Source organism: Drosophila nasuta, chromosome 3 (assembly GCF_023558535.2).
Source record: "Drosophila nasuta strain 15112-1781.00 chromosome 3, ASM2355853v1, whole genome shotgun sequence".
NCBI lineage: Eukaryota > Metazoa > Arthropoda > Insecta > Diptera > Drosophilidae > Drosophila > Drosophila nasuta.
Window position 1 is genome coordinate 11535247 of NC_083457.1, and position 12211 is coordinate 11547457.

At 35.7% G+C, this 12211-nt stretch overlaps 1 protein-coding gene across 2 annotated transcripts in view; it reads right to left on the bottom strand.

Moving 5' to 3' along the window:
* Positions 1-11789, bottom strand: part of LOC132793561 (nuclear hormone receptor FTZ-F1) — a 57153-nt gene extending 45364 nt beyond the window's left edge. The window contains exons 1-2 of one of the 2 annotated variants that reach the window (XM_060803535.1): positions 10083-11787; positions 7524-8697 (exon numbers count right to left, since the gene is read on the bottom strand). In XM_060803535.1, coding sequence (XP_060659518.1) covers positions 7524-8583 — 1060 coding nt within the window. In that variant the 5' untranslated portion in view covers positions 8584-8697; positions 10083-11787. Of the gene's footprint in view, positions 1-7523; positions 8698-10082 lie in introns of both variants that reach the window. The other variant, XM_060803536.1, reaches the window with a different exon arrangement.
* Between the last annotated feature and the right edge of the window lie 422 nt (positions 11790-12211).

Below are 12211 nucleotides of genomic sequence, written 5' to 3' on the forward strand. Positions count from 1 at the left end.
AATGTTTTGGTATTTGTTATTTTCACTTCAGATAGTGTCGAGAGAATAAATTACCCATATTTCAAAATCTGTGTAAAAAAAACTATGCAATACCTTTTGATAGATAAGCAAATTCTAAATGTGAGTGTCATTTAATTAGAAATGAATAATAAATTGCGGAAAACTTTAGATTGTCTTCAATTTTAAATATATTTTACTAAAATTGACAATCTTGAAATCAGGAACAAACTTACAGATTTAACTTGAGTTTAAGTAAATTGTGTTGGATTAAATATATTTAAAAGAATGAAAGAAGCTTTGCAATAGCTTTAGAGGGATTTATAAAGACATTTTTATTATTATCTTGACTATAAGATAACTCTAACTCTAAGGTAAATTATTAAAGGTTTCTTCAGATAGAACCAACAAAAATAAAAATAACAATAAACTATTTCAAGTAAAATTTATATAAATAGAAATTCAATTACAAGAAGCTGCTTGAAATAATATTAAGCATTGACTTTTATACTACGTACATATAATGAATAAGTATAGTTAAACATTTAAGAACTTGAACGATTAAAACAATAAGTTAATATTAAAACAATACAATATCAAAGAATATCAAATTTGACTCTAACTTCAATTATCACACATTATTTCAATCGAATAACACATTTTTGAAAACTGTTTTCCCAAACTATATTCAAACCCAAACAAAAGCACTTTGATTTGATAAATCTTGGCTGCATTCATAAATAACTCAAATTAAAATACCACAAATTGCAAATTCACCTTTCAAACCCAGTTGTAATTGCATTTTATTAGAGTTAATTTCATTAAATTGTTTCGTTTGAACGCGTTTTGCACCGAACCACTTTGGAGGGCGCAAAATTGTTGCAGCTTTATCTAAACTGCATATTAATACTCACTTAAAACAATAGCACATACACAATATGTATATGGACTGAGTGTGTATATTCTATAGTTTCAATGTTGCATCCTTGATAGCATTTACAAGATTTCTGATCGCTTGACTAACGCCAAGCTAAGCCAAGCAAATTGTATTTCAATTACAAATTGCGGTTTACATTTGAGGTTGCAAATTGAATAATACCCCATAAGACATTAACCCATAATGCAAAGCGTGAAAAGCGATAATGTGAATGACCATTCTGGAGGATATCGCTGGGGGGACTATTTAACTAGTGCTAATTGCTTTGGAATATCTTGAAAATTATGCAAAAAGTCAATCAAGCGTTCAAAACTAACCAAGTGCAAGTGTTTTCTGTACGATGTGGGAAATATTTCGATGTTATTGAGTTGTTCTTACATTATTATTTTCATATATATATAATTTTTATTATACCCGCTACCCATAGGGTAGAAGGGTATTATAACTTTGTGCCGGCAGGAAATGTATGTAACAGGTAGAAGGAGGCATCTCCGACCCTATAAAGTATATATATTCTTGATCAGCGTCAACAGCCGAGACGATATAGCCATGTCCGTCTGTCCGTCTGTGTGTCTGTCCGTCTGTCCGTATGAAACACTGGATCTCAGAGACTATAAGAGATAGAGCTATAATTTTTTTTCGACAGCATTTGTTATGTTTGCACGCAGATCAAGTTTGTTTCAAATTTTTGCCACGCCCACTTCCGCCCCCGCAAATCAAAAAAATCGAATAACAAGCGTAATTTTAAAGCTAGAGTTCCGAATTTTGGTATATACAATAATAACTATAGTAGTTATGATTCCTGAAAATTTGGTTGCAATCAGATAAAAATTGTCGAAGTTATTAAAGAAATACTTTTGTATGGGCAAAAGCGCCTACTTACTAGGGGTCTGAGTTGCTTTGGCTGACAATCTGGTATATTGTGCCGTCTATGGTATATTTTGAATGCGGTACTATGTCGATATACCAAATATACCATTCGGTATATTTTTAGTATTTTTGCAGTATTTTCGGTATATTTTGAGAAAATACCGCAAAATATATTTCTTTTATTCCAAATGGGTAGCGGGTATCTCACAGTCGAGTACACTCGACTGTAGCTTTCTTACTTGTTTCTTTAATATTAGTTACAATTATAAGACTTTATTTACGAATCGACTAGAGTTTGAACCTAAGACTAAAGACTAAACACTAGAAATTTGGTTCTAATTTTAAAGAAAGGGAATTCCAGCATTTAAAGAAACAGTAACAAAATACTTGCATTTGAGATCTTTTCGACCTTAAATAATTTTTGAATCTCAAAACGATTATTGATAAACAAAATCTTCTCTTAAGATTTCTTTCAACCTAAACATCGTGTTTCAAGCATTTTTTTAAGATCAAGATTTACAATCTTCTTTTTTTATCTAGAATAAAACATTCTTGAAGCAAGATTTTAAACTTAACATAAGTTATTTTTAATTTTAAAATGCAAGTTTCGCATAAGAATTTTGATAAGAATTTTGGATTTCAATTTAAAAAGCCTATTTTAAGATTTCTTTTGGATCTAAAAAATGTTAAATAAATTAATGCAATCTTAAGTTCAATCTAAACTGATTTCTCTTTGTGTAGACTCAATTAAAATTTACAAAAATTAATTTAGCATTACAGTAATCAATAATTAAATTTATCCCATTCTTTGGAGAGACACTCATCACTTTAATTTTCCACTCCTTATCCTCTGTACAACTATCCATTCTAACTCAGATCCTTTAAGAGTTTTCTATGCTGATTATGCTGTTCTTAACGGAAAGTAATCACATTTCAATACTTAAAGTTTCAATTTCTTTTTTGCTTATACTAATTAATAACTTATTTAATAGAATAGTAATTCAACTAATATATAATCTAATCGAATTGGGGTTTTTGTGGTCCTTCAGTAATCGTCAGTAAATAAAAGATTAGATTAAAATTGTTGAAGCGCCTTTCATATATGAAATTTTTAAATTTTTTATGAATAATTCATAAATAGTTACGATATACAGAAAAATATTTTTTTAAATAAGTGATTTCAAATGAAATAAAATACAATTGTAGTAAATTTAATATACGATGTATTGTAAAATAAAATATCACATCATTTTTATAAAGATGAATCACAATAATTAAAGATATCGTTAGCAAATGGTTTGTATGCTATTTTTAATACTTTACAATAATAATTTCTTAATTTAAATATCTATTCCATAGAGAATAGAAGAGAATACCAATCCTTATAATTGCATTTAGTGCACTTTAAAGCCGCTTAAAGCACAAAAGTCCTTCAAGGTGAGCGCCAATCCTGTTTCAAAGTCAAATCAAAGCCGCAGCTACGAAATTTAAAGCAGACAACGTGGCAGACACAATTTGCATACACTCGTATGACCTTGCCACACGCGCCACACGCCACCAGCACCAACAGCAGCAGCAGCAAGGACATGCAACATGGTCCTTGGTGCTGGCGTCGCTTGACGCCGGCGTCGCAGTCGCAACCTTCGGCATAAATTAGAACCTTGTAATGCATTTTACAACATATATGTATATATTGGAGAAGCAACAACAAATATGCACTGGCCCCAGCAATGTCATGCCCCAATTTGCGTCGTCGGCGACCTCGTTAGCTATTTCCAAACTGCAGCAGCAGCGATAGAAGCAGCAACAGCAACAAGCGGCTGACTTTGACCCATTTAAATCCTTTGAGGTATGCAATAGACAGCAGCGCAGTCGCTGCCGCTGCCGCAGTCAGCAGCGACGCTACAAACATTGCAATAATCTGTGTCAATGTCAGCCGGCGTTGCAGTGGGCGGCGACGCGGCGTTAAATCAACTGAGGCAGAACATAAGCGCAAGCCAAAGCTCTGCCGAGCTACGAAAAAAAAGCACAGACAGACAGCACATAGAGAGAGCGAGAGCGGCAGACAGCGAGAGAGCGGGAGGAACAGAGACGCATAGAGAGAGTGCATGCGAGTCAGAGCGAGACGAAGCAAATGCGAGAGCGCACGCGATGCGATGCGACGCACACAAACGTAACCTTCAATTTCTATGCAATTTCGCTGCGTATGTGTGTGTGTGTGTATGTTTAAGTGTGGACATCCTTGTGCTCAATCTCCAATATTAGAAAACAAAAACAAAAAAAAGGCAAAAGAAACGAGACGTGCGCTTGACCCAAATTCTAATGCGCGGCGACCTTGCTCCATTTTACAGCTTTACACACAGCGACGCCCCTGCACTTGCGGGTATTCAAATGCACACACAGTGAGTATTTGTGTATGTGTGTGCGCAACTGCATAAAGTGCGTTGAAGGTCGGCAAAGTGGGCGACGAGACGCCTGACATTGCTGAATGTCAGCCACAAGCAACAACTACAACTAGTTGCAGTTGCGTGACGCAGCAACAACAATGAGCAACACACAACACACACACAAGTGCGTCTCTGGCTCACTTAGAGGCGTCTCCGTGCCAAACGTCTGCAACGTTGCGTGCTCTACGCATTGTCAGATAAACAACGGATGCCAATTGATGGAATGCTGACACAATACATTTGCATATACCCTGCAATCGACTCGTAATGGGTATGCAACAGTAATTGCACATTTCGAAAAAATGAAATTATAACAAACTTTAATAACATGTCATTCATTACATTGACACAAATGTAGAGACATAAATCATTTCTCGAGTGTAATTATTTTTTATATATAGACATTCATACCTTTAAGTAGTAGCTTAACAACCTTATCATTAGTAACTTATTGATTCTAGATGTCTATAAATAGCTATCTAGCAAAGCGGAATTCGTATTGCTATTGACAAAAATGTATAGAAATGCATCATTTTTTTGGGTATTATTATTGTTTAAAAATAGATATTCATTACTTTAAGTAGCGAATCCATATAATATCCATATAACATCCAGAAATATTATAAAACTCAATGCATATTTCATCTTTACTACTGATTTTTTTATTGACAATTAATGTACAAAATTACATTATTTCTTGGGCATTATTCAATTTTAAATAGATGTTGTTTTTTTTTAATTATCCAAATAATTACTTTGACAAGAAAGTTACTTCTGAGTATACTCGACTGTAAGATACCTACACATTTTGAATAAAAGCAAAACAGTGCAGTATTCTTATTTAAATATACCAAATAATATACCATACAAATACTGAAATATACCGAAGGTCATATTTGGTATATATTTGAAGTACTACATTAGAAATATACCACAGAGATCAAAATATACCAGATTGTCAGACAAAGCAGTAATTTGCAATATAAAAGTTTTTTTTAAATAACTTTTACAAATATTATCTAATCACAAGCAAATTTTCGGGAATCATAAATACTATAGTTATAGTTACTCACTCAAAAAACTAAACGATATAGAAATCATTTTCAGTTTAAGTCAACAACTTCTCAAAAAAAAAACCTTTATTTACATGACAGCAGAAATATTGAAACCATTTTAATACCAGAGTCCGATGTAAACACAAAACTATGAAAACCTTAAAATTAGCGTTTATATAAATTTATGTGCGTTGCAATTGCCCCACTAAATATTTAGACATTTAATGCCGAGACTAACTAAAACTAGCTAGTAATGTTTTTATAACTAGCTGCTGTCCTGTCAAATTGCATCAATAGCAATTATGAAAGACATAAATATCAAATCAATATATTGCTTGCTATATAATATCGGAAAAGGAAGCTACTAATCAAGATACCCTGGTTTAATACAAGCGATTTTCTTATAGACAAAACCAGTTTATAGGGTAGCTTAGAGTCGCGATCTGTGAAGTAGATCATCGAGCTATTTGCATGCAGCTTGCGCCATAAAAGTGGGTTAGTTGCATTGCAATGGACTTTTTATGGCTGCGGCTGCTGCAAGTTGCAAACAGCAAGCAGCCAGCAGCCAGCAGCCAGCAGCATGTGTGTCGGGTGTCGAGCTGATTTTATGATCGCTCCATGTGGCACAAATATGGTGTGATGTGGTTGACTGTGGCGTGGCTATCAAATTTAACATTGCACTTGGCAAACAGTTGATGGCAATCAAGAAATCCAACACTAAAACCAAAACCAAGTGCCAAGGCTACACAATCTGTGTGCAACATGTTGCAACTGCATATGCAAATGCAACTCATCATCACATCGATTTGAAGTGGAAATTGACGAATGATGGCTAAAAATCGTAAACGTAGAATGCAAATAAAAGAAGTGACTATGAAAAGCATATAAATCACAGGGAATTATTAACAAATTTACAAAAATAGAAATAAGAAATAAAAATTTGAATTGTTGTTAATTAATGATAGGCAAATGAATTGCATCTTAAATACGCAATGACATTGACTAGATTTCCAATTCTAAACAGAAAAAATTAAAAACTCTGTATAAGAAACCATTTAAATTGAATTGCGAATAAATTCACCTTAATTCCAAATGTGATTTAACTTTAAATCAAAGCTGATGAGTTGCCATTTCAAAGTAGAGATATGCATACTTTCAAACTTGATGCGAAAGTGAATTTTGTTGTGGTTCTATTATGCAATCTATTCGAACAAAAGCATAGCAAACGAAACTTGTTTTAAGAATGTTTGTAGTTCAGCATTTCGCTTTTATTTATTCTAATTAGTTTAGCAGACATTTTGAATAGAAGAGAATAAAAAAAATACACATTAAAGACTATTATTCTAGTATTTCTATTATTTTTTTCTTTGTTATCGTAAACTTTCGACAAGATTTGCTAGTAAGAAGATATGAATAGTCAATTAGATTGCAGTTTTCTCTTTCTCTTCATTTATTTCTGGTTCATATGTAAATTTTTATATTTTGAGTTATTGATAAATAGTTTTCGTTGCTGTGAATCACCATTATTTATATTTGTTGAATTCATTACAATTTCTTATATAATTTTTATTTATTTTGAGAATTCAAAAAGACATAGTAGCCTTTTATTTCATTATTATATTATTTACTAATTATGCTACATTATTTTTTATTATTTTTGTTTTATTACTTTGTGTTTTCGAATAATGTTTTAATAAAAAACTTTGACTTTCATTTTTCATTCATTTTTTATAGATTGGAGATGTATTTGTTAAAGTAGAATAGTTTTTATTAAATTTTCTTTTCGACATAATCGGTTATCGGATAGTTCGTAGATTAATTATTATATTATGGATTTATGAAATTTTTCTTTTAAGATATTTTGTTTATTTTTTCGCCACTTTTTTGTTTGGTGTTTTTGAATCATGTTTTGCAAAAGCTTTGATTTTTATTTTAAGTTATTTTCTATTTTTAGGATATGTGTATCGGAAGAGTAATATATCCAGTTTTATTATTCAGTTTTTATTCAATTTTTATTCGGAGATTTATTAATATTATGCATTTATTAAATTTTAAGATATTTTATTTATTTTTTCGCCACTTTTTTGTTGTTGCGTTATACGATTTTCACGGTTTTCCTTTGCAACTTGCAATTACAACAGAATATTGCCAACACGCTTTAGATTTTCTATGGAACCAATCAATCAAAGCAAATGGAAATAGTTTAATGCAACTTACCCCCTTGATCATCAATCTCTAGACCGAATTCATCCTCCGAATTGGACTCATCCTCTGAACTGAGATTGGAACCGCTTAGATTGCCAGCCTGATGTTGTTGTTGTTGTTGTTGTGATGTGGCACATGAGCTGGCAGCAAGCTCCTCAATACTATGCAACGATCGTCGATTGGCAGTGCTCGTTGTGGTTGTTATTGCAACAGCAGCAGCAGCAGCAGATGGTGTTGCTGCTGTTGTTGTTGTATCGGCGAGGCCATTACCAACTGTGACTGTGGCTGTGGCAACCGCAGTTGCATCCTTGCTGCCAACCACCTCAAAGTCCAGCAACTGTGCTGTCGATGAACTGAGAAAACTAGAAGTGCTAACTGCAGAACTTGCACCATTTTCTAGTGGTTTCAGTTGATGATATTCCACAGTCTGATTGTTGCTGTTGCCGTTGTTGTTGTTGTTGTTGTGGTTGCTGCTGCTGTTGCCGTTGCGGTTGTCGTTGAACAACAAATTGGCAAATGATGGCATTGTGACTGATTCAATTATAACTGCACCGCTAGATGGCGCTGTTGTCTTCTCCACATTGTTATTATTGCTATTGCTATTGTTGTTGTTGTTGCTGTGATTGTTGTTATTATTGTGGTTGCTGCTGTTGGGATTGCTGTGGTTGCTGTGCGGATTGGGACTGGCAAAGATCCGATCACAGAGGCCACTCAACGAGACGCCGCCATCCAATTGACTGGCATCGATGGCCTGCAATGTGCTAAAGCTATCGACTGGCGGTGGATTCGAGTTGGAATTCTGTTGCACCACATCCTTCTGCAGTTGTGTGTAATTGATGAACGGTATCATTGGTGTGCTGCCAGCGGCAAGCATTTGATCCTTGTGATGATGCGGCAGCAACTGTTGCTGCTGCTGTTGTTGTTGTTGTTGTTGGTGATGATGTTGCAGGTGCTGTGTTTGCTGTTGCTGGTGGTGCTGGTGATGGTTGCTGGTGTCATTGTTGCTGGTTGCATAGCTCACAATGTTGCTGCTGCTGTTCTCCGCCAGCAAAGGTACATTAAAGGTATCCATTGTTGATTTGTACGTTGCGTGATGTGGTTGTGGTTGTTGGTGATGTTCTAGTTATTATTATTCTTGTTGCTGTTGTTGCAGGTAACGATAGTATTATTTATATTTACTTTAAAACTGCAAAACAAACACAAACAAACAATTCACAAATAAATTAGATATAATTCCATGTAAGCGTAAGAGAGATAGCAATGTAAAGGGCAAGTCGGAAGCTCGCCCATGCAAAGCTTTTGTTTGAAAGTCAATGAGAAGGCGCCTGAATGTAGGTCAAGGTCAAACTACATATTGTATACAGAGTTCCCAGTGAGCTTTCAATATGGTTTCCTAGATTTTTAAAGCTGAGCTTCGATACATTGTGACAAAACTAAAAGAATTTGCATTAAAGTTATACAAAAAAGTTAAAAACAAAATAAACGAAAGTAAATTGAAAGGAATACTTGAGGAATACTTGACTAAGCCAACTTATTTAGCTTTGTATCGGGAAAAGGTATTTGAATATATTTTCCCATCTAAACATTTCCCTCAGTTGTGAAAGATGTAAAAAGTTGGTTAGTTATCTTCAATGGGAAAAATAGAAAAATATATACATTTTTATAAATCCTAAAGTAGTTGAAATTTAGACACAAGGAAAACTAACGAAAATGTTTACTTTTAAATATGTATATATGTATTTAAAAATAAAAAGTATATGTATTTTTTAACTCGATAAATTGAAATTTGTAACTTTTCATTATCTTTATGCAATATTTATGAAAAAAAGATAAAATTATTCTAATTTCTCTGCAACTACTCTTAAGGAATTGATGTTATTTCACCCTATAAAAATCCCAAAAATTTCCAGTCACTTTCCCATGTAGATTTGATTTATTTTAATAATAAATAATTATATTAGCTATATTTATGATTATATATCTGCGTCTCAGTTCGTAATTTCCTTTTTATTGAATAATAATTTATAGTTATACTTTCCCTAAAACTATTAAGACATCAATGAAATTACCAAAAATGCAAACAAAAGTTAAAAGTTGTAAATTTGATCAGTGCATCTTTAAGATCTAGGGTTGATTGCCCCTATTTAATTACAGTTTCCATTTAATCCAATTAGACCCTTCACTTTCAGTCGTTCCTGAAGCCTTCTCTCAGCTTCTTCCAGCCACCACTTTACTATAACTTCATCAGCATAATTAACTTTTATGTGTCTGCGCAAGCGAGACGGCAGCTTCATCTTCCAGTTCCAATGGCTGCCAAACCAACTGGAAAGCCCTCTAGATGTTTCCACATACACAGAAACAGAAATTCGTAGCTTGTGCACAGAACTTAATTAACTTCATTCAACTTCTGGCTTGCCATTCTCCTTTGGCATCTCGCTCGCACTCGCACAACTCTCTCGCTCGCAATGGCAGCCGAAAAAGCTCACCCCAACTAGACAAAAGACTTGGGACAGCTTCTGACGGGGCACAAGGGGCGTGTCAGGCAAGGGGAGAGATGAAACATGAACTTACCTTTTCATGCACAAAAAAATACCCAAGAAGAAGGAAAGAATTGAGAAGCAGCTGCTGCTGTTATTGCTGTTGCTGCTGTTGACTGTGACGTCGCCAGCGACGGTTTAGCGCATGCGCCGCTACCCCAACAGCGATCACGACAAAGAAGAAGACGCTGCTGAAGTTTTTGCTGTCGTTGTTGTTGATATTGTTATTGTTGTTGTTGCTGTTGCGGCTGCTGTTGCTGCTTTTGGGGCGCTCCGTTTACTTTGCTTTTTGCTCTTTGTCGTTCTTAAAACCAGTTGGGACCGAAAGCAAAAGTGCTATTATTATTGTTGTTGTTGCTGCTGCTGTGGCCCGTTCGCCTTCTCTCTATTTGTTTGTACACTTCACACAGCAGAAGAACTTGCGTGATTCATGTTGCCCTGCTGCCCTGCGGTCCCGCTCCCGCAACGATCATCAGCACTGATGCAGTTTCCGCCTGCGCCAGCAGCAGCTGCGACGACGTCGTCGACGTCGAAAGCTTTTTCAGCATATTTTTTTTGCGCCGCTCACACACATTTATTTTGTGCTCACACAATACACACGTACACACTAATACCCGTAGACACACTGTTTTTGTCGTTGTCGGTGCCGATGTTGTTGTTATTGCTGTTGCTGTTGTGTTCTCGCTAGTGTATGTTCTTATTATTTGCGCTGCGCCAATTCTCTTGCTATTTCGTTCTTTTTTCGTTTTCGTTTTGCGCTTTTGCCTATTCGCTATTCGCTTTTAATGTTGTCTTTCGCACATGGAATTTGTTTTTGCATGACGGCGGCGTCGGCGTTTGCTGCTTCCTTTTATGTATTAAAAACAGCAAATTTATTGCAATTATGCCGAACCAGACGACGACGACGACAACTTCTTGCACAACGACGACGACGACAGCGAGACGACGGCGATGACGATGACGACGGAGAAGAGGAAGACGAGCACGCGCAACAAGCGAAAAGCTCTTCCTACAAAAACAACAAATTGCAATTCCCTATTACATACACATGCATAACGCAACGACACACCGATACACACACACACTACACGCGAACGAACAACACATGAGAACAGCGCGCATTTATATTCACGCATACATACACATATGCACAAATATTTACTGGTTGTTGTTGTTTCTGTTGCTGCGGATAGCTGGCAGGGGGCGCTCTGCTAATTTTTGTTGTTGCTGTTCTAGGTGCTGTGCTCCAATTCTATGACACAACAACAATGCACGCTGTATACGCATACATTTACACATAAATTTGCACACACATACATATGTATTTGTAGGTTTGTTTCATTTGTATGTGATAATTTTACAAAAATTGCACTACCATTATTATTAGCACTGTTTGTCGCTGTAGCTGCCCCTCTTACGCATATTAATACACATTTTCATTTCGCTTGCAAATATAATTTAGTAGCTTCTGTTGTCGTTGTTGTTGCTGTTACTATTGCGGATTCTTAAAGTTGCACGGCGCGCTTTGCTTTTAAGTTTTTTTGTTTTAATTTCACTTTCCACGCCACGCTGTTGGGAATTCGGTTTTTATTTTTATATGCTTTTACTTTCAGCCTATTTGTTTATTCCGTATTCCCGTTTTTGCTTTTTTTCGGGAAAAACTATACACGGCACACGGGACAGACACACAACACACGCAAAAATTAGGTCTGTAGGCCAACACGAACGGGAACACAGTAAGAAGAGTAGCAAAGTTGTTGGCGTAGGTAGAAGAAGAAGAGGAAAGCACACACGCATACACACAGTCGCATTCGCATACACACACACAGTCAGCGAGATAGACAGATCGAGTGTGGTGCGGGGCCAAGGACGTGTAAAAAGGCAGGCGGCAGCAGCAGCAGCGCGACAGCGTCAAAAATATTCTTGGCCTTTAAACGCGCATTTGAAGAACAAGGACGGCAATCATATGGCAAGCAGCGCGTTCAAAAGCTTTTAGCTAAAAGCACGCACACATCGAAGCGACTGTGTCGCAGCTTTCCAAGCGGCACCACAGCGACAGCTGGCGGCAACTAATGGAACTAGGCGACGACAGCTCAGTGAGCTTTTGGACCGTTGAAAATTTGAATGCTGACTGCATAAATTATTGCCGCAGGTCGAAAGTGA